At 51.3% G+C, this 27,309-nt stretch overlaps 2 protein-coding genes across 8 annotated transcripts; one reads left to right on the top strand and one right to left on the bottom strand.

Moving 5' to 3' along the window:
- Positions 1-1,969: 1,969 nt before the first annotated feature.
- COQ4 (coenzyme Q4) lies at positions 1,970-13,252 on the bottom strand. 5 transcript variants are annotated; one of them, XM_004048680.5, is made up of 7 exons: positions 13,127-13,252; positions 12,908-13,039; positions 10,817-10,913; positions 10,173-10,275; positions 3,761-3,890; positions 3,099-3,192; positions 1,970-2,568 (listed from the first exon to the last, which is right to left on the bottom strand). In XM_004048680.5, exons 1-7 carry the CDS (start codon positions 13,194-13,196, stop codon positions 2,397-2,399), a joined length of 798 nt encoding a protein of 265 aa, XP_004048728.1. In that variant the 5' UTR covers positions 13,197-13,252; the 3' UTR covers positions 1,970-2,396. The 5 variants fall into 5 exon arrangements, 4 of the variants coding, with proteins under 4 accessions (XP_004048728.1, XP_055207226.1, XP_018888847.1 ...); XR_008668577.2 differs by lacking the exons at positions 1,970-2,568; positions 3,099-3,192; positions 10,817-10,913 and adding an exon at positions 4,722-4,822 and having other exon boundaries at positions 3,760-3,890; XM_055351251.2 differs by lacking the exons at positions 1,970-2,568; positions 3,761-3,890; positions 10,817-10,913.
- On the top strand, positions 13,218-26,925 carry TRUB2 (TruB pseudouridine synthase family member 2). Of its 3 annotated transcripts, none has more exons than XM_019033300.4 (8): positions 13,218-13,572; positions 14,325-14,456; positions 18,813-18,887; positions 20,409-20,470; positions 22,148-22,229; positions 24,425-24,497; positions 25,001-25,137; positions 26,149-26,925. In XM_019033300.4, the coding sequence occupies exons 1-8, from the start codon at positions 13,218-13,220 to the stop codon at positions 26,472-26,474; spliced, it is 1,242 nt and encodes a 413-aa protein (XP_018888845.3). In that variant the 3' UTR covers positions 26,475-26,925. The 3 variants fall into 3 exon arrangements, with proteins under 3 accessions (XP_018888845.3, XP_018888846.1, XP_004048729.3); XM_004048681.4 differs by lacking the exon at positions 13,218-13,572 and adding an exon at positions 13,613-13,754; XM_019033301.4 differs by lacking the exons at positions 25,001-25,137; positions 26,149-26,925 and adding an exon at positions 24,664-24,994.
- The last annotated feature ends 384 nt before the right edge of the window (positions 26,926-27,309 follow it).

Below are 27,309 nucleotides of genomic sequence, written 5' to 3'. Positions count from 1 at the left end.
CATGGCCTCCTTTTCCCGCAGATTCAAGGAGCTCAGAACAAGGTTTCCCTCCTGAAAAGTCCGTGGTTCTGAGGTGGTCCTCCCGCCTCCCCTGCCCTTCCTCTGCTATTGGGATCCCTGAACCAGACGTGGTGCGCACAGGGAAGGCTGGGGCCCTGGTATGGCAGTGCTGAGCAGGTCTTCAGACAACCCGTGGTTCCAACCCCAGCTCTACTCCTACTGCCTCGTTAGTAAAACACAAGCAAAATACCATCTCCCTCCTTGGGTGGTGACCTTGAGGTGTCAATGCGATAATGCATCTCAAGTGCTTAGTACTGCCTGACATATAATACAGTTAGAAACTGATTATAGATAGGGAAACTGAGGCACTGGTAAACATACCAGGGGGCCTGTGGCCTGTGTTTTAGTTACTCCAGGCAATTCTCTGCCTGCCTCTGGGCCATCAATCATCTATTCACGCAATGAGGAATTGGCCTGAAAAATGCTAAAGCCTCTTCCATCTTGGGGCTTTTCTGGTTCTAAATCCCAAGCCAGGGCCACCCACTCTTCTAATACCTTTCATCCAGCCGGTCCTTGTTCCTTGGCTCTTACCCAAGGAAAATGCCTTTTTGCCACTCCAAAATGAACTGCAGCTTTTTGTGCTTATGAACACAGTAAGAATAAAACAGCTCCTGATTGGCTGGAAACGGTGGTTCACATCTGGATTATTTGGAAGGCCAAGGGTGGGAGGATCACTTGAGCCCAGGAGTTCAAGCAGCCTGTGCAACATAGAGACCTCATCTCTACAAAAAATTAAAATTAGTTTGGCGGCCAGTCGTGGTGGCTCACGCCTGTAATCCCAGCACTTCGGGAGGCCGAGGTGACTGGATTGCCTGAGGTCAGGTGTTCAAGACCAGCCTGGCCAACATGGTGAAACTTCATCTCTACCAAAAAATACAAAAATTAGCTGGGCATGATGGCATGCACCTGTAGTCCCAGCTCCTGGGGAGGCTGAGATGGGAGACTTGCTTGAACTTGGGACGCAGAGGTTGCAGTGAGCCGAGATCGTGCCACTGCACTCCAGCCTGGGCAAAAAGAGTGAGACCCTGTCTCAAAAATAAATAAATATAAATTAAAAAAAAATTAGTTGGGCATGGTGGTGTGTACCTGTGGCCTCAGCTACTGGGGAGGTTGAGATGAAGACTGCTTGGGCCCAGGAAGTTGAGGGTGCAGTGAGCCAAGATTATGTCACGCACTCCAGCCTACATGACGGGGCAAGAGCTTGTCTCAAACAACAACAACAACAAAAAACCCCACCTCCTGCTCCTTGGGCCCTTTTTCTGAAGTCTGCCTTCTGAATGTCCCCTCAGAAATACCCACAATAGTCCTAGGGGGTGAGTGCCTTAGGATTCCACTTTTCCTGATGATGAAATGGGGACTCAGAGAGGGGAAGGGACTTGCCCTAAGTCCTCTGCTGGAAAACAGGGAGGAGTTGGCTGGGCGCGGTGGCTCATGCCTATAATCCCAGCACTTTGGGAGGCCGAGATGGGCGGACCACGAGGTCAAGAGATCGAGACCATCCTGGCCAACATGGTGAAACCCCGTCTCTAAAAATACAAAAATTAGCTGAGTGTGGTGGCACGCACTTGTAGTCCCAGCTATTCGGGAGGCTGAAGCAGGAGAATCATTTGAACCTGGGAGGTGGAGGTTGCAATGAGCCGAGATCTCGCCATTGCACTCCAGCCTGGTGACAGAGCGAGACTCCATCTCAAAAAAAAAAAACAAAAAACAAAAAAACAAAAAAAAAAAAAACAGGGAGGAGCTGGGAATTTGAATCCATGTCCACCCAACTTTGGCCAGAGGAGAGGGGACAAGCAGCTAGAGCCCAGGCTGGGAGGGAAACTTCTACTTCCAAGCACTAGGGTGCTTGGAAGGCGCAAGAGTGCCAAAGTCAGGGGCATCCCTGGGGGAAAGGAGGACAAGCAGACACTTGACCTGATGGGAGCCTTTATTCACACACTCGCCTCCCCCTCCGCTTCTCTCTTCTCAGGCTTTTGGAATTGGGTGTAGCCCTCACTCCTGTGAGGACACCCAGCCTGGCCCCCAGCAAACCTGGCTGGCTGGGAGGAGTTGCAACAGGAGCACTGCGACATCCCAGCATGAGCCCAGACGACCGATACTGTTCATGCATGGTTCTCCTTGGGCAGCTGCTGGTCCCCCTGGGAGTGCCACTGTACTGCTTGCTCCCTGCGGGGTTTGTCCTCAAGGCCACTCAGCAGTGGTTATGACAAATTACGATAAATGTTGTCCAAGGGTCAGTGTTCAAAGAAGAGGAACAAAGGTAGTCAAGGGAGCCCTCTGCCTCCAAGGGAAGCAGGAGATGGGGGAGGTAGGCCAGGCCCCGCTGGCTCAGGAGCTCAGGCCAAGCCCTGGACGTGCATGGGTGGTGCTGTAATGCCCAGCTCCTCCCGCAGAGCCCTCAGGGACTGCTCCCAGCGCCGCTCATAGTACAGGTTGAGGACACATGGGGCTCTGCGCCCGTTCTGAACGGCCCATGGGATCAACTCCGAGACCAGCACTTGCAGGCTCCTGTGGGGCAGCAGAGGAAAAAGAAAACATCAAGTCCGTGGGGGCCAGGCACTCGACTGCTCAGCACTTGTGCTTTTCTCAGTTCATCCTCACAAAGACCTCGGAAGGAGGTAGTTATTATCCCTGCTTTTTAGATGAGGCAACAGAGCTCAGTGAGGTGGAATCTCAAGCCCAAAGCCACACATCTTGAACATGTCGAAGCTCAGATTAAAATCATGGCTCCCTCACTCCAGAATCTAACACCAACCTGCCTTCCCACTGACGCTCGTCATTCTGACCATGCACTTAGGCCTGGCCCAAGAGACCCCAGAGTCCTGTGAAATGTACAGGCTTTATTTGCTCACTTGAAGACCCTTGCCCCAGGCCAGTTTCACATCTCTGCTCCATTCTTTCTACCCTTACTTCCTGGAGAACTGGAACGGGCTGCGCAGGGGCCCGTGTGCTCTTCCTACTTCTAAGAGCCCTGGTCCCTCTGAGTTCTGTCCTGATACCACCCTCAACCCCGACCCAGCTACCACTTGAAAACTTACTGAGCACCAAGTCGGATCGGTCCAAAGAATGCACCCAGGATGCACATGGGCAGGCCAGTCTGGACAGCCTCAAACCATTTCACCACGATCTCCCCTGTGGGTGAGGGATGGGTTGGGAGGTGAACAGTCTATCTGAAGGAAAGGCCAGTGGTGCTCACAGCAGGGTAAAGAGAGGCAACTGTTCCTCCCTAATCTCTACGGGGTCAGCTGTGCCCAGTCCTGGCCTGTGCTGGGCCCTGAGGCACTTGGCTTGGAGTACAGGAGAGAGCCCAAGAGTGAACAGAAGGGAGTAGGGGATGGAAAGGAAGCCTGGGGTCAGGGCGCAGAGGACCCCATGACCCCATAAGCCAGGCTAAACACTCCAGGATGGTTCCTGCAGGCCTTAGGGAGCTACTGAGGTTTCAGAGCAGGGAGGCAGCTAAAGCCTAAAAAGACACCAGGAGCCTTGAAGATGGACTCTGCTGCTCCATTAGTGCAGGAGCCCTGAGGGGCAGTGGGAGGGAGAAGGGGGACATGTGGCAAAGATGCTACTAAGATGTTCAGGTAAAGCAGAAATTGAGGCACCAAGCCAGGTGATGCAGAGGGTGGTGGAGATAGGCAAGCCCTGCCCTGGCCCTGAAGCCACCCCAGGGAGACAGGCCATCAGGGTTGGGGGCACTCACCCAGGATGTTGGTGGGCATCCCCAGCAGGGTGTGAAGCATGTCGTGCACCTCCCGGTACCGCTGAATCACATATGCTAGCTCCTCATCATCCACGAAGCGGGTGGGTGCTCGGGTGTCTGGGGAGACCCTCTGACAACCATGAGCCTCCCCTAGAACCCTTCCTGATGGTTCCCAGGGCCCGATTTGCCAGTCTGTCTCTGATACCGTCACAACTCTCACCTAACTCATACCTACTAGAAAACTCTGGCGACTGGCCGGGGGCCGAGGATCATGCCTGTAAATCCCAGCACTTTGGGAGGCTAAGGTGGGCGGATCACCTGAGATCAGGAGTTCAACACCAGCCTGACCAATACGGTGAAACCCTGTCTCTACTAAAAAATACAAAAATTAGCCGGGTGTGGTGGTGCACACCTGTAGTCCCAGCTACTCGGGAGGCTGAGACAGGAGAATCACTTGAACCCAGGAGGCGGAGGTTGCAGTGAGCCGAGATTGCACCACTGCACTCCTGCCTGGGTGACAGAGACTCTGTCTCAAAGAAAAAAAAAACCCAGAACAAACAAAATACAAAAATTAGTCAGGTGTGGTGGTGTGTGCCTATAGTCCCAGCTACTCAGGAAGCTGGGACAGGAGGATGCTTGAGCCCAGGAGTTTGAGGTTATAGGGAGCTATGACTATACCACTGCACTCAAGCAAGACATTGTCTCTAAAAATAAATAATGAAGCCCCAAAGACCCTGATCCTAGCACAACCTGCTCCCAGCTTGGGGTGCTCTCTCCCACTACCCCCATCTTCACTGTGGTAACTCCTACTTATCCTTCATGACCTGGGTTAAGTGTCCCCTGTCCCCCATCCCTTCCCCCCACCACAGAGAGGCCACCCCTAACCTACAGACCAAGTGGGTTCATGTTATGGTCTCTGGAAGCATCATTCACCTCTTAGTGGCACTCAAAATAACTGTACCTTGATGTTTAGTGGATGTATTAATGTCTCCTAGACCTGCACTGTCCAGTATGGCAGCCGCTTGCCACATGTGGCCAAGAAAGGTGTCCAAGCGAGATGTGCTGAACATATAAAATACACACGAGACTTCAAATTCTTAGTATGAAAAAAATGTAAAACTCTCAATGATTTAAAAATACTGGCCAGGCGCGGTGGCTCACGCCTGTAATCCCAGCACTTTGGGAGGCTGAGGCAGGTGGATCATGAGGTCAGGAGATCAAGACCATCCTGGCTAACACGGTGAAACTCCGTCTCTACTAAAAATACAAAAAATTCTCCGGGCGTGGTGGCGGGCGCCTGTAGTCCCAGCTACTCGGGAGGCTGAGGCAGGAGAATGGCGTAAGCCCGGGAGGCGGAGCTTGCAGCGAGCCGAGATCGCACCACTGCACTCCAGCCTGGGCGACAGAGTGAGACTTTGTCTCAAAAAAAAAAAAAAACAAAAAACATTGATTACTTGTTGAAATAATACTTTGGATATATTGGGCTAAACAAGATACATATTTAAAATCAATTCTAGCCAGGCATGGTGACTCATGGTTACAATCCCAGCACTTTGGGAGGCTGAGGCGGGCGGATCACCTGAGGAGTTCAAGGCCAGCCTGACCAATATGGTCAAAAATTAGCCAGGCATGGTGGCGCGTGCCTGTAATCCCAGCTACTTGGGAGGCTGAGACAAGAGAATTGCTTGATCCCAGAAGGCAGAGGTTGCAGTGAGCTGAGATGGCACCATTGCACTCCAGCCTGGGCAACAGAGTGAGACTCTATCTCAAAAAAACAAACAAAAAAATTCCACCTTAATTTTAATAGCAAAAAAATTAATTTCTTTTTGCTATTAAAGTAGCTGGCAGAAAATTAAAAATTACCTACATGCTCACATTTTATTTATTTATTTATTTTTATTTTTTTTGAGATGGAGTCTTGCTCTGTCACCCAGGTTGGAGTGCTGTGGTGCAATCTCGGCTTACTGCAATCTCCTCCTCCCGGATTCAAGCAATTCTTCTGCCTCAGCTTCCTGAGTAGCTAGGATTACAGGCACGTGCCACTACACCCAGCTAATTTTTTTTTTTTTTTTTAGTAGAGACAGGGTTTCACCATGTTGGTCAGGCTGGTCTCAAACTCCTGACTTCATGATACACCCGCCTGGGCCTCCCAGAGAGCTGGGATTACAGTTGTGAGCCACCGTGCCCAGCCACTCACATTTTATTTTTATGGACAGTATCCAGACAGCCTGTCTGCTACACAAGGGCAGGACTGGCTCTGTTTCACTTATTCTTTTACCTCCAGTAGCCTGATCCAGGGCCTGGATGAATGAACACCTCTTGAACATATGAATAAAAGGCCAGTCCTGGGCACTTTTCTGATCCCAGAACTCTTCTCCTCTTAACTGCCACTGCCTCTGAGTACTCAGCAGCACCCATACACAGTGGGAACAGCCTGGTCTTCCTGTTCCCAAAGAATGGCCTTAGCCTGTTGTGTGAAGCTGAAGGTGATCATAGAGTATCCACCAGGTGCCGGCACCTAGGGTGTCTTTTACATATATTATCCTTTCATCCTTGCAATCTTGGAGGTAAATACTGTTATTACTGCAGATACAGATAAGGAAAACAAGGGCCGGGCGTGGTGGCTCATGCCTGTAATCCCAACACTTTGGGAGGCCAAGGCCAGCGGATCCCTTGAGGTCAGGAGTTTGAGACCAGCCTGGCCAATATGACGAAATCCCGCCTATACTAAAAATACAAAAATTAGCCAGGCATGGTGGTGTGCGCCTGTAGTCCCAGCTACTCAGGAGGCTGAGGCAGGAGAATTGCCAGGAGGTGGAGGTTGCAGTGAGCCAAGATTGTGCCACTGCCCTCCAGCCTGCGTGACAGAGCGAGACTCAAAAAAATAAATAAAAATAAGGAAAACAAGGCTCAGAGAGATAAAGTAATTTGCCCAAGATCACACAGCTAGTAAAGTGGCCGAGTCAGCATTTGAAACAAAGTCTGCTGGATTCCAAAGCCAGTGGCCTTAATATCCATTACCAAGGCTGATAAGTGCCCTGGAAGATGTATGGGAGGTCCTCTTACTTCTGATGAGGAACCTGAGACTCAGCGAGGTCAAAGGATTTGTCCAGGCTTGTAAAGCTGGGAAGAGAGCCAGGATTCTCACTCAGGCTCCTCCTAATTCTCAAGCCCATGCCTGTAGTCTTGATACTACAAGATGACCACACCTCTCACCAAAATCAGCCTCAGGGAGGGGAGGGTGGCCTCACCTTGAACCTTTATCTAAATCTCTCTGGGGACAAAGGTGCTCCTTCACATTCCATGAGCTGCTGATTTCCTTGCTCTACAAGTGTCACAATCGCCAGCGTGGTTACAAGTGGGGCTGTGGCTGAGCAAGGTGTCCTAGCAGTCCTGTCCCTGCTACCCCCTCCCCTCCACAGCAACAGGGCTAAAGACTGGGGAAAATTCAGACTGTCCCTCCCTGTGTAGCACTTGAGGCAGGTCACCCTGGTGAGTTTCCCACTGATGAAATGACTTGCATCCTGGTGAAATCTGAGAGAGATGGTTTAAAATAGGGCAGGTGATCGCCCCGTCAAGGTAGCTGTGCAGGAGGAGACTGTGAGGAACAGAACATCGTCTCGGGGACAATAACCATTCAGAGCAGTGGTTCTCAACTGCCCACAAGGGAACATCTGTAATCTCTGGAGACATCTGTGGTTGTCACAACTTGACGGGGGTGTGCTCCTGGCATCCAGTGGGTAGAAGCCAGGGATGCCACTAAACATCCTACCAGGCTCAGGACCGCCCCCACAACAAAGAGTGATCCAACCTAAACATTAACACTGCCAGGCTTGAGAAACTGTTCTAGGGCAACCTTTGGAGACCCCTCACCTCCATCAGCCAGGCTGGCTCGCCATTTGGCAGGGGTGCCTTGATGGGATGTGTCTGTGTTGCAGGAGGGAGGGAAGATGGGACAGGGACAGGGAAGATGGGCCAACTGGATCCTAAGGTCCTTTACAAATCAGGTCACTTTACTATCCTGCTCAAAACCTTCCACAAGTTTCCTACTGCTCCTATTACAAAATACAGACTCCTCCTTCTGGTGGCCTACCAGGAGCACAGCCCTGGCTCCCCTTCCAGCCCACTCACTGTCTCCCTGCCACTCTCTCCTCTGCGGCCACACTGGTCAACCTTCCTTTTCCTAAACACAAGGGGCCTTTGCCCTTGCCATTCCCTCTACTCAGAATACTCCTCCTCAGCTCTCCACAGGGTTGGCTCCTCCTTACCTTCCAAGTCTCCTCAGAGGAGCCGGCCCTGACCACCCAGTCAGAAGTGGCTGTACCCTTCCCAATACCAAAGCTGTCTTCTATCACACTAACTTGTTCTCTTCATAGCTGCTAGAATGTAAGTTCCACAAAGGCAGGCTTTTTGCTGGTTTTGTCCACTGTATCCCAACTGCTGACAATAGTGCTGGTATACATTTTTTTATTTTTGAGACAGAGTCTTGTTCTGTTGTCCAAGCTGGAGTGTAGTGGCGTGATTACGGCTTACCGCCCTCGACCTCCTGGGCTCAACTGATCCTCCTACCTCAAACTCCCTCCCAGGTAGCTGGGACTATGGGTATACACCACCACACTTGGCTAATTTTTGCATTTTTTGCAGGACAGGGTTTCACCATGTTGTCCAGGCTGGTCTCAAACTCCTGGGCTCAAGTGATCCGCCCACTTCAGTCCCCCAATGTATTAGGATTACAGGCATGAGCCAACATGCACGGACCAGTGCCAGAATATTCTAATTACTTGAAACATTTTACCTGTATTTTTATATGAATTTTTTTGTTTTGTTTTGTTGGAGACAGAGTCTCACTCTGTCGCCCAGGCTGGAGTGCAGTGGTGCGATCTCAGCTCACTGCAACCTGTGCCTCCCGGGTTCAATCAATTCTCCTGCCTCAGCCTCCTGAGTAGCTGGGATTACAGGTGCACACCATCACACCTAGCTAATTTTTGTATTTTTAGTAGAGACAGGTTTCCACCATGTTGGTCAGACTAGTCTCAAACTCCTGACCTTAGATGATACTCCCGCCAGCCTCCCAAAGTGCTGGGATTACAGATGTGAGCCACTGTGCCCTCCCTGAAAATTTTTTAAAACTATTTTATTGTCTACCTTTCGAAGTAGAATAGAAATGAGGGCAGGGAACTTGGCTGTCTAGTTCACCATTATATCCCCAGTACACAAAACAATGGTTGGGCTGGGCATGGTGGCTCACACCTGTAGTCCCAGCATTTTGGGAGGCTGAGGCAGGTGGACCACTTGAGGTCAGGAGTTCAAGACCAGCCTGGTTAATATGGTAAAACCCCTCTCTACTAAAAGTACAAAAATTAGCCGAGCGTTGTGGTGTGCACCTGTAGTCCCAGCTACGTGGGGGGTTGAGGCAGGAGAATCGCTTGAACCCAGGAAGCTGAGTTGCAGTGAGCCGAGACGGCGCCACTGCACTCCAGCCTGGGTGGCAGAGCGGGACCCTGTCTCAAAACAAAACAAAACAAAAAGGATGGGCCGGGCGCCGTGGCTCACGCCTGTAATCCCAGCACTTTGGGAGGCTGATGCGGGCGGATCACGTGGTCAGGAGATCGAGACCATCCTGGCTAGCACGGTGAAACCCCGTCTCTACTAAAAAATACAAAAAATTAGCCGGGCATCGTGGCGGGCGCCTGTAGTCCCAGCTACTCGGGAGGCTGAGGCAGGAGAATGGCGTGAACCCGGGAGGCGGAGCTTGCAGTGAGCAGAGATCGCGCCACTGCACTCTAGCCTGGGCGACAGAGCGACTCAAAAAAAAAAAAAAAAAAAAAAGGATGGCACATAGCAGAGCCTCAGTTAGTGAATTAGTGAATGAGTTTGCCAATAGTCGGGACACCCCCTTCCCCCCTCTCCTTGTCCTCCCTGCCTGGGGCTGGAGGGGCTGGAGAGTGCCACACCTGCCATACCGTAGGGAAAGCAACGTCCCTGGAATAAAGGGACACAGTACAGCAGTGAAGAGCATGATCTGGGGTTGATTACTATCTCCATTAATACCAGTTATGTGGAATTAGCAAGTTTGCTTCACTGCTCTGAGCCTCTGTTTCCTTATCTACTAAAAGAGGATAATAATAGAACATACTTGACAGAGTTGTGGAGGGATTCAGCAACATCACGGATGAGGCTGGCATCAGGCATGCAGTGGGAGGTTAATGAACACTGGCCAGTATTATCAATTGCAGGCATGTTCCCACCCATTTGCCTATCCCATAGAAAATGACAAAGCCTTGGCATGAGCCTGAAGAGCACTCCTGCCGATGGTGGCAGCTCAGGGCTCCTCTTTCCTCAGGGTGTCATGCCTGTGCTATTCCTCTGTCCTGTCTGGTGACTGCCAGATACACAGGAGCTGAAAACTCACGTTCACATCCAGGAAACGGAGATACTCGCGACCCAGGGAGCCTTCCGGCAGGCTCTGGAGCTTGCCCAGGTCGAGGGTGGACGTCGAAATCCGGGGACGCTCCCTGAAAGGCAAGACTTGGGCATTGGGAGGGTGTGGGCAAAGGTAGGTGAACGATCCAACTACAGCGAGCTGAGGGGCGGGAGAATGTACAGAGGAGCAATGTGGCCACCACAAGCCTTAATGGAGCACCTACAACTGGCCAGGCTAGTGTCAGGGACTTAGGATACTACCCCAAACCAAGGACATGGGCAGGGGTACAATCTCGGCAGGAAGACAGTCCTCGAATGTGACCAGAGTACTTGCAAAAGGTACTGCAAGGGAGGGGTAAAGCCAGCACATGTTATGGGAACTTAATGAAGGCACAGAGCCCTGTGGCTGAAACTGGGCCAAGGCCATCACACTGCACAACTCGGAAGTCATCACAGTGTATACACATGTATGTGAATGACACCCCTGGAATTGGGCAGTGCCCAGCCTGTGCAACCATATGTAGCCAGGGTATCAATAGCTCCCTAGCGGAACAGAACAAACACAATGTGATTCTAGAGAGGTCAGAATACCTAGAGAATACCCCCAGACCCCCAGGCAGAGCTGGGACCTACTGCAGGATCTGGGCACCCTCTGGATCCCTCCTCATCTGGTCCCTGAGGACCTTCAGGGTGCGGTGTCCTGTGGTCTCCCCTAGAACTGCGACCATGTCTGAAAGGACAGAAACGGGCACAAATGGGGGATGTCATCTTAGGTAAGTTACCTGACCTGGTCTGAGCCTTTGTTTCCTACAGGATAAATTAGGGATGATGTCTAGCTCTTTGTTATAAGGATTCAGGTTAAACACTTAGCAAATTACCCAGCACACAACAAGGGATCAGTATACATATCTATAGTTCTTATTCTTAATCTACTGGGGCGGGACAGCTCTGGTTAGCACAATGTTCTAAAGATTTTATAAATCACTTCTCACAATACAATATCATGTCTCCATTGATTGGTAGAGGCTTAGGCATCAGAGATGCTGGGCTACAGTCCAGGTGTGTTCACTATCTAGGTGACCTAGTACAAATTGCTTTACATTTCTGTTTTGTTTTGTTTTTTTGAGACAGGGTCTTGCTCTGTTGCCCAGGCTGGAGTGAAGTGGTGTAATCATAGCTCACTGCTAGGACTACAGGCATGCAGCTAGTTTTTTAAATTTTCTGTAGAGATGAGGGCTTGCTATGTTGCCCAGGCTGGTCTTGAACTTTAGCCCCAAGTGATCCTCCCACCTTGGATTCCCAAATTGCTGGGATTACAGGTGTGAGCCACCATGCCTGGCCTGCTTCACATTTTTCAGCCTCAGTGTCTTAATTTGTGAAGTGCAGACAACACCTTTCTTAGCTGGTTAATGTGAGAAACCATGAAAATCATACATATATAACACTTAGTGGCCAAGTGTAGCGGCTGACACCTGTAATCCCAACACTGGGGGGCTGAGGCAGGAGGATCACTTGAGGCCAAGAGTTCCAGAGCAGCCTGGGCAACGTGGCAAGACGCCGTCTCTACAAAAAAATTTAAAAATTCGCTGGTCTTGGCCGGGCGTGGTGGCTCATGCCTGTAATCCCAACACTTTGGGAGGCCGAGGTGGGAGGATCACCTGAAGTCAGGAGTTTGAGACCAGCCTGGGCAACATAGCAAAATCCCGTCTCTACTAAAAATACAACAATAAGCCAGGCCGCACAGGCCTGTAATCCCAGCTACTCAGGAGGCTGAGGCACGAGAATCGCTTGAATCTGGGAGGTGGAAGTTGCATAGAGCTGAGATTGCGCCACTGCACTCCAGCGTGGGCCACAGAGCAATACTGTGTCTCAAAACAAAACAAACAAAAAACCACTGGGGACATGGAGATAGTGTATTTTTTGTTTAAGACAGGGTCTCGCTCTGTCGCCCAGGCTGGAGTGCAATGGCGCAATCACAGCTCACTGCAGTCTCGAACTCCCCGGCTCAAATGGTCCTCCCACCTCAGCCTGGGAATACAGCCGCATGCAACCAGCCCCAATTAATTCTTGTATTTTTGTTTTGTAGAGATGGGGATTCGCCGTGTTGCCCAGGCTGGTTTCAAACTCCTCAGCTCAAGCCATCTGCCTGCTTCGGCCCCCCGATAGGGATTATAGGCGTGAGCCACTATAATAGTGCCTAGCCTGTTTTTGTTAGTAGGAATAACAGTACTTCCCAGAACTCAAAAATCTAGGAGGCATAAGAAAAACACTGTAGAACCCTAGAATGTTCTAGTCACACATCCAGCAAACATTTATTGAGCATTTACTATGTGCCAGGCACTATCCAGAAGGCTGCAGATGCAGTGGAACGAGGCAGACATGGTCCTCGACCTCGGAGTTGACTTTCTAGTAGGATATTATAAACTGATCGGTACTTATGAATCATCTATTTAGTCTACATGTTCTCAATATGGCTGCATGACAGATTCTCCCAAGTAGTTTAAAGACAGACTTTCGGTTTCACGCCCATTTCTCCCTCCACTGCAGATTCAGATTCAGATTCAGTGCATTTAGGTGGGATCCAGGAATCTGCATTTTCATAAACGTTCCGAGTGGTTACGAGCTGCAACCAGGTTTGGGTACCCCGACCTAGGCTATGTTCCAGTTACCCACAGGAAACGGCTCCAAGCCGCCCCCACGGGGGCGAGGCGCGGGCGGCCTTACCGTGGCGGTAGGGGTTATAGAGCGCCATCGCCGCGGAGCCGGCGGCCAACAGCGCTTTCTGCAGCGGGGAGGTGGGGATGTGGTGCGAGTATAGCGGGCCGGCGCCGTCGCTCCTAGCCCGGAGGGGCATTTCTGCGGGGCAAGAAAAAGGCCGAGGTCAGAGGAGCCGGGCGCCCTCAGGCTCCTTCCCGCCTGCGCCCAGAACCCGGCGCCACTTGCCTGCCGCAGGCCGCTGTAGGCCCGGGAGCCCGCAGAGCCGACGGAAGACAGGGCGCAGCAGAGTCGCCATGGCAGCGGGCGTCCGCGCAGGATGGGCGGGTACGGAGAACGCCGCGATTCTGTCAGGCGACGGAGCGTCGGAGCGGTCAAAACTCACTGGAAAACCGATTCTGACGGCGTAGCTACGGCCTTTCGAGGGGAAACATCGCTTCACGGGCAGAAGGCGTGTAGGCCAAGTAGGCGAAGGAAACGCACGCGAACTGTCTACCGTCTACGTCCACCGATCCAAGACTCTCTCCATGTCATCTCGCCCCAGAAAGTGTCTGCAAAGGACACGCAACCACGCTCACTCAGCGCCGGGCCCTACTTCCTTCTCCACAGCCGGTTTTCCCCGAAGACTATAAAATGCGAACCTCTTCCGGCTGTGGAACATGGCGGCGCCCATGGTAAGGACCACATTTGGGGGCGGGGCCTTGTGGTACTTCCGTCCAGGTCCAGCGGGTGCTGGGATCTTCAAATATGGGGTCTGCTGGCTTGTCGCGGCTGCATGGGCTTTTCGCGGTCTATAAGCCCCCGGGGCTAAAATGGAAGCACCTGCGGGATACAGTGGAGCTACAACTTCTGAAGGGTGAGTGCCTCAAACCAGACCCACGTTCCCGCTCTCGTTCTCTTGGAAGTCCATCTCCGCTTCTGGTCTTTACCCCAAAACAAAATCACGTGACCTATTCACCTGGGCAGAGCGCTTTCCCAAACGCCTGTTCTCTGTGCTTTCTTACTCCTCACTTTCCTCTGTTTTCCGAGGGGGAAACTGACTCAGTATTGTTCCTTGTCACACGGTTACTACGTTGTAGAGTCTATTTGAATCCGCCTGTTTCTTAACTACTGCTATTCTGCCCTCTGCACCATGGGCTTCTGCTTTGTCTTCTACATCATACTTCCCTGTTGTCTAATCCCCCAAGTGTTTGGACAGAACAAGATATTCCTGGCCAGGCATCGTGGTGCACGCCTGTAATCCCAGCTACTCTGGAGGCTGAGGCAGGAGGATCGCTTGAGCCCAAGAGTTTGACGTTACAGTGAGCTATGATGGCGCCATTGCACTTCAGCCTGGGCGACAGAACGAGGCCCCGTCTCTTAAAAAATATTTTATATGTACATATATTTGTATGTATGTGTGTATATATTATCTCTGTGTGTTCAGGTCTCAATGCCAGGAAGCCTCCCGCTCCTAAACAGCGTGTTCGCTTCTTGCTGGGCCCCATGGAAGGCAGCGAAGAGAAGGAGCTGACCCTCACAGCCACCAGCGTACCCTCTTTCATCAACCATCCACTGGGTAAGGCAGATTTAAGCAGGATCCTGTGTGTCACTTCCCAGGAAATCCCTGAGCAGAGTCAGTGTCCCAGTGCTCAGATTCCTGTGCCAGGCCCTTGAAGGTCCACAGAGGAGTGAGGTATTAGACCAGGAATTGGCAGATTTCCTTGGAAAGGGCCAGATACTGAATGTTTTAGTTTTCAGGCCATGTGATTTCCGTTGGAACTGCTCAACTCTGCCAATGTAGTGCCAAACAGCTATAGACAGTATCTAAAGGAATGAGCCTAGCTGTATTCCAATAGAACTTTATGAATATTCATATTTGAACTTCAGGTAATTTTCACGTGTCACCAAGTACAGTTGCCTCTGAGTCCATGAGTTCCACATCCCATGATCCAGCTTCAGATTGGCAGTATTTGGGAAGAAAAAGAAACACAAAGTTCCAAAAAGCAAAACTTGAATTTGCTGTGCACCTAGTACTGTGTTGAATCCACTCAAGGTGATCCATAGGCATTATAAGTAATCTAGCTAGGCGTGGTGGCTCACGCCTGTAATCCCAGCATTTTGGGAGGCCGAGGAGGGTGGATCATGAGGTCAAGAGATCGAGACCATCCTGGCCAACATGGTGAAACCCCGTCTCTACTAAAAATACAAAAATTAGCCAGGCGTGGTGGCAGGCGCCTGTAGTCCTAGTTGCTCGGAAGGCTGAGGCAGGAGAATCACTTGAACCCGGGAGGCGGAGGTTGCAGTGAGCCGAGATTGCGCCACTGCACGCCAGCCTGGCAACAGAGCAAGACTCCGTCTCAAAAAAAAAAAAAGGTAATCTAGAGATGATTTAAAATATGTGGGAGGGCCAGGCCTGGTGGCTCACGCTTGTAATCCCAGCACTTTGGGAAGCTGAGGTGGTGGATTACTTGAGCCTAGGAGTTTAACATCAGCCTGGGCAACATGGGGAAACCCTACTTCTACAAGAGAATACAAAAGGCCGGGTGCAGTGGCTCACACCTGTAATCCCAGCACTTTGGGAGGCTGAGGCGAGCAGATCACCTGAGGTCGGGAGTTCGAGACCAGCCTGGCCAACATGGAGAAACCTCGTCTCTACTAAAAATACAAAATTAGACAGGTGTGGTGGCACATGCCTATAATCCCAGGTTCTCGGGAGGCTGAGGCAGGAGAATTGCTTGAACCCGGGAGTCGGAGGTTGCGGTGAGCTTAGGTTGCGCCATTGCACTCTAGCCTGGGCAACAAGAGTGAAACTGTCTCAAAAAAAAAAAAAATTAGCCAGGTGGGGTGGCACATGCCTATAGTTCCAGCTACTCGGGAGGTTGAGGTGGGAGAATCACTTGAGTCCAGGAGTTCAGAGGCTGCAGTGAGCCGAGATTGTGCCAGTGCACTCCAGCCTGGGTGACAGAACGAGACGGTCTCCAAAAAAAATAAAGAGGCCGAGGCGGGCGGATCACGAGGTCAGGAAATCGAGACCATCCTGGCTAATACGGTGAAACCCTGTCTCTACTAAAAATACAAAAAAATTAGCCAGGCGTGGTGGTGGGCGCCTGTAGTCCCAGCTACTCCAGAGGCTGAGGCAGGAGAATGGCGTGAACCCAGGAGGCGGAGCTTGCAGTGAGCGGAGATCGCGCCACTGCACTCCAGCCTGGGCGACAGAGCGAGACTCCGTCTCAAAAAAAAAAAAAAAAGTGGCCAGGTGTGGTGGCTCACACCTGTAATCCCTGCACTTTGGGAGGCCAAGGTGGGCGGATCACTTGAGGTCAGGAGTTCAAGACATGGCAAAGCCCCGTCTCTAGTAAAAATTAGCTGGGCATGATAGCACGTACCTGTAATCCCAGCTACTCAGGAGGCTGAGTTACGAGGAGTCGCATGAACGTGGGAGGCAGAGGTTGTGGTGAGCCATGATCGTGCCACTGCACTCTAGCCTGGGTGAAAGAGTGAGACTCTGCCTCAAAAAAAAAAATAAAGGTATATGGGACGACATGCCTAGGTTATATGCAAATACTATGCCATTTTATATCAGGGACTTGAACATCTACAAATTTTGGTATCTGCAAGGGATCCTGGAACCAATCCCCCTGGATACCAAGGGACAACTGTAGTATTCTATTTATTTAGAGACAGGGTCTCACTCTGTCACCCAGGCTGGAGGGCAGTGGTGAGATCTCGGCTCACTGAAACCTCTGCCTCCTGAGTTCAAGCAATCTTCCCACCTAAGCCTCCCGAGTAGCTGGGACTACAGGCACAGGCCACTATGCCTGGCTAATTTTTTTTTTTTTTTTTTTGAGACGGAGTCATGCTCTGTTGCCCAGGCTGGAGTGCAGTGGCACTATCTCGGCTCACTGCAAGCTTCTCCTCCTGGGTTCACACCATTCTCCTGCCTCAGCCTCCCGAGTAGCTGGGACTACAGGCGCCCGCCACCACGCCCAGCTAATTTTTTGTATTTTTAGTAGAGACGGGGTTTCACTGTGTTAGGCAGGATAGTCTCGATCTCCTGACCTCGTGATCCACCCGCCTCGGCCTCCCAGAGTGCTGGGATTACAGGTGTGAGCCACCACGCCCGGCCATGCCTGGCTAATTTTTGTATTTTTTGTAGAGATGGGGTTTTGTCACGTTGCCCATGCTAGTATTGAACTCCTGGCCTCAAGTGATCTGCCTGCCTCGGCGTCTCAAAGTGCTGGGATTATAAGCATGAGCCCTTGCAACTGGTCTCTTGATTTATTTTGAACCACTGAAAAATGGAAAAACCATTCTTAACTCATAGGCCACAAAAAACAAGCCAGATGCGGTGGCTCATTCATGTAATCCCAGCACTTTGGGAGGCCGAGGCAGGCGGATCACTTGAGGTCAGGAGTTCAAGACCAGCCTGGCCAACATGGTGAAACTCCGTCTCTACTAAAAATACAAAAAAATAGCTAGGTATGGAGGCAGGTGCCTGTAATCCTAGCTACTCGGGAGGCTGAGGCATGAGAATCGCTTGAATCTGGGAGGTGGAGGTTGCAGTGAGTTGAGATGGCGCCACTGCACTCCAGCCTGGGTGACAAAGTGAGACTCCGTCTCAAAACAAAACAAAACAAAACAAGCAAACACCAAAAAAAAAAAAAAAACAGTCTTCAGGATTTGACTTGTGGACTGTAGTTTGCTGACCCTTTTTCTATTCCGGGACTCCAGGTGAGAAATGAGACCCTAGGTAGAAGTCCTAAGGTGGGGGTTTTGGGTTTCTGGGAAAGAATAATTTTATTTATTTATTTATTTGACAGAGTCTTGCTCTGTTGCCCAGGCTGGAGTCTGGAGTGCAGTGGTGTGATCTCAGTTCACTGCAACCTCCACCTCCCAGGTTCAAGCTATTCTCTTGCCTCAGCCTCCCAAGTAGCTGGGATTACAGGTGTGTGCCACCACACCCAGCTAATTTTTGTATTTTTAGTAGAGATGGGGTTTCACCATGTTGGCCAGGCTGGTCTGGAGACCTCAGGTGATCCGCCCACCTTGGCCTCCCAGAGTGCTGGGATTACAGGTGTGAGCCACCGCGCGCAGCCGAAAGAGTGATTTTTTTTACTGAATAAAGTTGCCCAACAATGGAACTGGTTCTGGTAATGTGTCCCCATCACTAGATGTGATTAAGGCATGTGTCAGGGAATCTAGAGGTTTGACCAGAAACCTCAAAAACCCCTTGGACTTGTGATATTCAATGACTCTATTATATGGTAACAATAAGAAGTATAATGTATTGAGTCGCCACTCTGTACTAGGCATTGTGTTAAGCTTCCCCCAAGTACAATCCTCATTGATATCACCACAGTCCTGTGAGATGGGTCCTATTTTCATTTCACAAGGGAGAAAACTGAGGCTCAGTGTTGACATTTAGTAACATGGCCTGGATTCAGTAGGCCCTTAACTACCCTGGACTCTTCCCGTAGATTCCTCTTAATCTGTAGAAGTGTAAAGACTTCTGGCTCATTCCTGCATTTATTCTTTCAATAGTTCTTTCCTGAGCAACTAGTGAGTTGACACACCCAGGTTCTGCCTTAAGGAGCTCACAGCCTCCATTTTCCTCCAGGGACTCTTCTTCAGTAGAGCTGGGCAGGGAACCCCGCACTCTTGACCTTCAGTGTTACGCCAGTCTTCTTAGAGCCTCTCACTGGGAGACTGATGATAGGCAGAGTAAGAGGCATCTTGGGCTGCCCTTTGGATCCCAGGGCACTGAGGATACAGTTCAGGGTCCCAGATTCCATGATGGGGAAGCCTGAGAGTCTGTCCTGATGCTAGTTTGGGCTCCATGAGGCCCATTCTGAGAACAAGGTCAACATGCAGCCCAAAGCCATCCTGGGGTGGCATTTAGTTGAGAAAATGGACCTTGTTTGTTTCTTTCCAGTATGTGGACCAGCATTCACCCATCTCAAGGTTGGCGTGGGACATCGGTTGGATGCCCAGGCTTCTGGAGTACTTGGTAGGTGATGTGAGAAGCCTGGGGGTACAGTGATAAGGCTTGAGAAAAGATCCCGAAGCTACCAGGAGCCCAGCCCACTTCTTACCTGGCACCCACGTCCCATCACTCCTCTCCTGCCCTGATTCCTGCCCCAAGGCTGATCAGCTGGGGAGTGGATAGGTGGGATGGAGGTAATCACAGTTTAATACCACAGTCACCCACCTTTATTCAGTGATTCCCACACATGACATAGTTCGAGGCCCTTTATGCACATTTATTTACCACAACAACTTTATTAGGTAGATACTATATGATTTTATGGAAGAAGAAAGTAGGATTTAAGTGGCTTGTTCTGGGTCCCGTGGCCAGTGAACACCCCTGGTCCGGAGAAGGAAAACCATCATTGCATCATGGGGCAGCCAGGCGTGTGACTCTGGACCTAATGGCCAGGGCCTGCATGTGGCTGGGTCTGGACACACAAAGCCCTAGTCATGAGCCATCTGTGTCCCCAGGGTCAGGTGGTGCCCACATCCTCCAGCCGCGACAGTCACAGTCCCCTTGTCTTGCTTCCTGAGGCACAGGCAGGCAGACATGATCTCATGCCCCCTCTCCCTGTTCTGTCTCCCCACGAGTGAATGCAGGATTATTCTGTCCCTCAGCCAGAGGGAGAAACAGACCGGGAGAAAGGCAGGAAGTGACCACAGTGGCCACCGTTTATTGGGCCCTTCCTCTGTGCCGACTGCACAGCACCCACAGGAATCAGTATTTTTTTTTTTTTCCTGAGACAGAGTCTTGCTCTGTCTCACAGGCTGGAGTGCAATGGCACAATCTCGGCTCACTGGAACCTCTGCCTCCCGGGTTCAAGCAATTCTCCCTGCCTCAGCCTCCCGAGTAGGTGGGATTACAGGTGCCCGCCACCACGCCTGGCTAATTTTTTTTTTTTTTTGTGAGACGGAGTCTCACTCCTGTTGCCCAAGCTGGAGTGTAGTGTAGCACCACACCTGGCTAATTTTGTATTTTTTGGTAGAGATGGGGTTTCACCATGTTGGCCAAGCTGGTCTCAAACTCCTGACCTCAGGTGATCCACCTGCCTCGGCCTCCCAAAGTTCTGGGATTACAGGCGTGAGCCACTGCGCCTGGCCTTCAGACAGTATTTTTACCCCCATTTTACTGATGGGGAACTTGACGCTCAAAGAGGCTAAAGATTATACTCAGAGCTGTCCCTGATTTGAGTGCAGGTTTGTGTGACTAGGCCAGGGATCTCTTCCTCTCAGGTGTCAGAATCCTGTGGGGAGCTTGGCAGGGATCCTAGGCCCCCTCCAACCATGAGTCAGATTCAGTGCATATGGGTAAGGCCCAGCAATCTGCATGTGATATATACCCAGAGGGGCGCACCTGCCCCCTGTAGAAGATCTTTTTGCCTTCTTGTTGCCTTTGGCAGCATCAGAAAAGGGAGTATTCTGATGGTGGGGGTAGGGGTGGGGATACTTAGGGGAATGGGAAGGGGGTCCCAGGTGTGAGATGACGCTGGCTGCTTTTCAGTGCTCGGCGTGGGACATGGATGCAGGCTCCTCACTGATATGTACAATGCTCATCTTACCAAGGTACGAGGGTCTGGGGACAGCCTGCTTCTCCCTTGGTCCTTTCCTGGGGGTCACCAGCAGGATTCTGAAGCTTAGAGGATTCCGTGGGGGAACATCCAAGCCATAAGCAAGCATTTTTTTGATGATCGTGTGCTGTGCAGGGGCTGTAATAATAATAACAATAATAACTACCAGTGTTAGTGTATGCCGACTACTCTGTGCTGAGCACTGTACGTGGATTCCTTTAGGGAAGCCTCACAGCCTCCCTGTAAAGTGGAATCTGTTGTTAGCCGCATTTCACAGATGAGAGAACTGAGGCTCAGAGAGGAGATGTTACTTACCTAGGTCATGTAGTTGTTAGGGCTTTAAGAGCTGGGATTTGAACCTAGGTCTCTCCAACACCACAGCTTGATCATGATGCCATTCCCTATTCTGTCTCAAGACTGAGAGGTAGATGTCAGCATCCTACCCACAGGGAGCTTACCATCCAGAGGTGGGGTCGGGGCTATGGAGTCTGATACCACAAACTATGTACGCAGGTGCCACGTTATGGGGCCCATGTTTTTAGTGGTTAAGGGCACAAATTCTGGAGCCAAATGGCTTCAGTTTGAACCCCAGCTTCTACCACTCTGACAGCTGTGTGTCCTTGGGTAGATTACCTAATTAATATCTGTGTGCCTCAGTTTCCTCATCTGTAAAATGGGAATGAGGGCCAGGTGTGGTGACTCATACCTGTAATCCCAGTACTTTGGGAGGCTGAGGCAGGAGGATTGCTTGAGCCCAGGAATTTGAGACCAGTCTGGGCAACATGGCAAGACTCCATCTCTATTTACAAATTTTTTTTAAATTAGAAAAATTTTAAAAATTGTGGCCAGGCTCAGTGGCTCCTGCCACTTTGGGAGGCTGAGGTGGGTGGGTCACTTGAGGCCAGGAGTTCAAGACCAGCCTGGACAACATGGTGAAAACCTGTCTCTACTAAAAATACAAAAAAATTAGCTAGGCTGGTGGCACATGCCTGTCCTCCCAGCTACTCGGCGATCCACCCGCCTCTGTCTCCCAGAGTGCTGGGATTATACCTGTGAGTCACTGTATCCAGCCAATCATTACTTATCTGTGGCAGATGGGGTTAGCTGCACAGATTCAGAGGAGGGGGAGTTTTTACAAGCAGGGATGAGCAAGGGCCTGATCTGGGCCATGGAATCTCATTCTATTTAGAGGCTTGGAGAGAGGCCTACAGGGCATGCTAGAAGGGGCTCGGGGTGATAAATTGCCAAGTTAGGTTGGAGAGGAGAAACATGGAGGCCTGGGGTGGCCACAGGGTGGCTGTCAGCGGTCACTACCTTTGGAGGCTGCCAGTGCTGGTTGCCATGGAAACCAGCCAGCAGTCTTGTAGGAAGCCTGCTGACTGGGAGCCAGGTACCATGTCCTGCTGAATCCAGGCAGCAGTACTGTGAGACTGGCCCTGTCACTGTCCCCAGGTGACGGGAGAGCTTGAATACAAAGAGAGCAAGAGCTGCTGAAGACCACATGACAGAGCTGGTACCCTTCCTCATGGGGCTGTGGAGCAGCTGGGCAGGGGCTGGGCACATGAGCTTCCTGAGGGAGACCTGAGGACCCCCCACCCCCAGCTTCTGGGGCAGGGGCTACTAGGGCTTAGAGTGGGGTCACTGACGGATCTTTACCTCCCTGTCCTTGAAGGATTACACAGTGCGTGGCCTCCTGGGCAAAGCTACAGATGACTTCCATGAGGACGGGAGGCTGGTAGAGAAGACAACCTATGGTGAGAACCGGAAGTGGCTGCTGCTGCCTCCCTCCGCGTTTGCTTTCCCTGAGTCCTCTCCCCGTCCTAGGCCACGCTGGCCCCTTCTCAGTTCCACTGCACACACTAGGCTTGGGCTGAGGCTTTGGCCACAGGATCTGTGCTCCAGGAGCATCCTCTACTCCCCTGCTTGCCTGGCTCAAATGTAACGTCACTTCCAAAGACTAGTTTCTCTCCATCTTGTCAGTCTTTTACCTTTTCCTTTTCTTTTTTTTTTTTTTTTTTTTTTTTTTTGAGACGGAGTCTCGCTCTGTCGCCCAGGCTGGAGTGCAGTGGCATGATCTCAGCTCGCTGCAAGCACCACCTCCCGGGTTCACGCCATTCTCCTGCCTCAGCCTCCCGAGTAGCTGGGACTACAGGCGCCCGCCACCACGCCCGGCTTTTTTTTTTTTGTATTTTTAGTAGAGACGGGAGATGGGGTTTCACCATGTTAGCCAAGATGGTCTGGATCTCCTGACCTCATGATCCGCCCTCCTTGGCCTCCCAAAGTGCTGGGATTACAGGCATGAGCCACCGCGCCCAGCCTTTCCTTTTCTTTTCTTTTTTTTTTTTTTTGAAACGATGTCTCGCTCTGTCGCCCAGGCTGGAGTGCAGTGGCGCGATCTCGGCTTACTGCAACCTCCACCTCCCAGGTTCAAGCAATTCTCCTGCCTCAGCCTTCGGAGTAGCTGAGATTACAGGTGCAAACCACCACACCCAGCTAATTTTTTGTATTTTTAGTAGAAATTGGGTTTCACCCTGTTGGCCAGTCTGGTCTGGAACTCCTGACCTCAGGTATTCTGCCCGCCTCGGCCTCCCAAAGTGCTGGGATTACAGGCGTGAGTCACCACGCCTGGCTACTGTTCTAAATTTTAAAAAGAGGCCGGGTGCAGTGGCTCATGCCTGTAATCCCAGCACTTTGGGAGGTCGAGGTGGGTGGATCACAAGGTCAGGAGTTTGAGACCAGCCTGGCTGATATGGTAAAACCCGTCTCTAGTAAAAATACAAAAATTAGCCGGGCGTGGTGGCAGGCACCTGTAGTCCCAGCTACTCAGGAGGCTGAGGCAGGAGAATCGCTTGAACCTGGGAGGCGGAGGTTGCAGTGAGCTGAGATTGCACCACTGCACTCCAGCCTGGCAACAAAGCGAGACTCTGTCTCAAAAAAAAATAATAATAATAATAATAATAATACAAAAAATTAGCCGGGCATGGTAGTGCACGCCTATAATCCCAGCTACTCGGGAGGCTGAGGCAGGAGAATCATTTGAACCTAGGAGGTGAAGGTTGCAGTTTGCCGAGATCTCACCACTGCACTCCAGCCTGGGCAACAGAGCGAGATTCCATCTCAAAAAAAAAAAAAAAAAGGCCAGGTTCGGTGGCTCACGCCTGTAATCCCAGCACTTTGGGAGGCCAAGGCAGGTGGATTGCCTGATGTCAGGAGTTCGAGACCAGCCTGGCCAACATGGTGAAACCCCGTCTCGACTAAAAATACAAAAACTAGCCGGGTGTCTTGGCGTGTACCTTTAATCCTAGCTTTTCAGGAGGCTGAGGCAGGAGAATTGCTTGACTCCAGGAGGCGGAGCTTGTAGTGAGCTGAGATTGTGCCATTTGCACTCCAGCCTGGGCAACAGAACAAGACTCCGTCTCAAAAAAAAAAAAAAAAAAAAAGTCCGGGTGCAGTGGCTCACACCTGTAATCTCAGCACTTTGGGAGGCCGAGGCAGGCGGATCACGAGGTCAGGAGATCGAGACCATCCTGGCTAACACGGTGAAACCCCCTTGCTACTAAAAATTTAAAAAATTAGCCGGGCGTGGTGGTGGGCGCCTGTAGTCCCAGCTACTCGAGAGGCTGAGGCAGGAGAATGGCATGAACCCGGGAGGCGGAGCTTGCAGTGAGCCAAGATTGCGCCACTGCACTCCAGTCTGGGTGACAGAGCGACACTCCGTCTCAAAAAAAAAATAGAGTGCCCTTGCTGCTGAGTCATGTGTATCTTTCTGAGAAGAAGGTCCAGTGCTTTCATGAGAATCTCAAAGGACTCCCAACCACCCTGCCATGGGGATCCCTCCAAAACGTCCTCTCTCCATGTTCCAGGGATGGGGCTGGCCTGGGGGGAAGGAGTTTGCTGTGACCAATACTCAGCAGGTACCTGTACACTGACAACCCCCTGCCTTTTCCAGACCACGTGACCAGAGAGAAGCTGGACCGCATTCTGGCCGTTATCCAAGGCTCCCATCAGAAGTCCCTGGTGATGTGAGTAGGGCCCTCAGGGAGGTACTGGGAGAGCAGTAAGTGCCCTTGGCTCCCGTACGCTCCCCCAAACCTGGGGCAGATTCCATGGATCTTGTTTTTAGAGCCCAGAACCAGACGGGAGCTACCTGTTTCTTTCTTGGCATTAAGAAATGGTTCTGTGTGCCAGGTCTTGGGTTGGCCAACGGGAGGCCAAGAAGAGCAAGAGAACCAAGCTGTCCTGCTGAGAGTATATGATCTAATGGCAAGGAAACCAGGGACCACATCATCGGAGCACAGAGCCCAAGGGCAAGAGCAGCCAAGGAGTTAAGAGCTTGGGCTCTGGAGCCAGCTTGCCTGGGTTTCCTGACTCTACCAGGCACCTGGTGATGAAGGAGGGCAGGAAAGGTGGCTGGAGGAGCCACGGTGGCAGGGCACACAAAGCAAGTGAGGAGCTTCCAGAGAGGCACCTCGTGGGGGAAAGGGTAGGTGGGCCACCCAGCTGCAGCCCCCCTCCTGATCTGCAGGTACTCCAACCTAGACCTGAAGACCCAGGAGGCCTATGAGATGGCCGTGAGAGGCCTGATCCGGCCCATGAACAAGTCCCCGATGCTGATAACTGGCATCCGATGCCTCTACTTTGCACCTCCGGAATTCCTCTTAGGTAGGTTGGCCAAGGAAGTTGGAGCAGTGAGATGGGGCCCCTAGGTTTGGGAGTCACTCAGGAACGCTCTTGCAGAGGTCACTGTTGTCTGGCTCAGCTGAGGCCAGCACACGCCGGCCCTGATCTCTGCGGGCCAAGGCATCAGGCGCTGACTTCCTTCCCAGCCCTGGCCTGGCCTTGGCTGATGACAGAGCTCGCAGAACAAAAGCTCTCCTATCTCTTGCCAAGTCACCCTTGGAAGCCAGACCTTACCAAGTAAAGGTTATATTTAGTGGCTTATTTCCAGAGCTGCCCATGTTTGAAGCTGTGAGGGCTCCATCAGACACAACTCTTACATCCCCAGTCCCACCCAGCTCGGGCCACTCTTATCTGTGTTCCTTTTGTCTCTGCCTGCGCCTGCCCCTTTTTTCTGTTGGTCATGTTAATGCCTGCTCCTCTGCTTGAGCACAGAACTCTGTTATTAAGATAACATCTTAATAACATCTTAAAGATAATCATTTATCTTTCTATAAATGATTTCTTTTACTCCTCATAACTCCCATTTTACAGATAGGGAAACTGAGTCTTAGTAAAAGGCAGGTTCTAGCCTGGGCAAGATGGTGAGACCCTGTCTGTACAAAAAATAAAAAATTAGCCAGTTGTGATGGCTCAGAACGTCCCAGCTACTCCGGAGGCTGAGGCAGGTGGATCATGTGAGCCTAGGAGGTCAAGGCTGCAGTGATCTGTTATCACACCACTGCACTCCAGCCTGGGTGATGGAATGAGACCCTGTTGCCAAAAAAGGGCAGATTCTGACTTAGCAGGTCCCGGTGGGGCCTGAGGTTCTGCAAGTCTTAACACATTTCAGGTGGCACCCACAGGGCAGGTCCTCTGAATAGCACAACCTGGAGAGCTTAGGGGTCTTGCTAAGGTTGTTACACACCTAGGAGGTATCCAAGGGGTGTGGGTTCACAACCACACACTAGAGGCTGTGCTCTCACCACCATGTCTGTCATTGTGTGTCCCTGGCAGAGGTGCAGTGCATGCATGAGACGCAGAAAGAGCTGCGGAAGTTGGTTCATGAAATCGGCCTGGAGCTAAAGACCACTGCTGTCTGCTCCCAAGTGCGGCGCACGCGCGACGGCTTCTTCACGCTAGACAGTGCCCTCCTGAGGACCCAGTGGGACCTAACCAACATCCAGGATGCTATCCGGGCTGCTGCCCCTCATGTAGCTGCAGAGCTGGAGAAGAGCTTGAGCCCGGGGCTGGACACCAAGCAGCTCCCCAGTCCGGGATGGTCCTGGGACTCCCAGGGCCCGAGCTCTACCTTGGGGCTGGAGAGGGGTGCGGGGCAGTGAATGCCCAGGCAGCTCCTGGGGCAGTGGATGGATAAATAGAAGAACTGCTATGAGCTGGACCTGATAGCTGTGCAGAAAGTGAGAGCAGGGGCACCTTTTCTACGTGTGACACAAAACTCAAGCTGTAACAGAAAGATCAATGGACCTGACACAACTGAGAAGGAAAAACTTCTGTATGGAGGAAAAGACAGTAAACATGACAGACTGATAGAAAGTATTGGCAGACCAGGTGTGGTGGCGGGCACTTGTAATCCCAGCTACTCCCAAGGCTGAGGCAGGAGAATTGCTTGAGCCCAGGAGTTTAAGGCTGTAGTGCGCTAGACGGCGCCTGTGAATAGCCACTGCATTCTAGTCTGGGGAACATATGAGACCCCTGCCATCTCAAAAAAAAAAAAAATTCCCAATAAACTATGTGCCCACGAAAATTAAAAATTAAAAAAAATTATAAGTATTTGCAGTGTCATTAACCAAGGACTAATATCCACAGTATACAGAGAGCCTTTAGAAAGCAATAAGAAGACAACAACAAAATTAGGCAAATGAGATGAAATGTGTATCAGAAGAAATCCAAATGGCTAGTAAGCCAGAAATGACACTCAACCTCTTTAATAGTGGAAGACATAGATGAAAATGAGATGATTTTTGTTGTTTTTCTGTTGTTGCCCAGGCTGGAGTGCAGTGGCACGATCTTTGCTCACTGCAGCCTCCGCCTCCCAGGTTCAAGTGATTCTCCTGCCTCAGCTTCCCAAGTAGCTGGGGTCACAGGCGCCCGCCACCACACCTGGCTAATTTTTTGTATCCGAGATGAGGTTCCACCATGTTGGCCTGGCTCAGC

This window comes from Gorilla gorilla, chromosome 13, assembly GCF_029281585.2.
Source record: "Gorilla gorilla gorilla isolate KB3781 chromosome 13, NHGRI_mGorGor1-v2.1_pri, whole genome shotgun sequence".
Classification (NCBI taxonomy): Eukaryota; Metazoa; Chordata; class Mammalia; order Primates; family Hominidae; genus Gorilla; species Gorilla gorilla.
The sequence above is the reverse complement of the archived record's forward strand: the minus strand, read 5'-3'. Positions and strand labels throughout refer to the sequence as shown.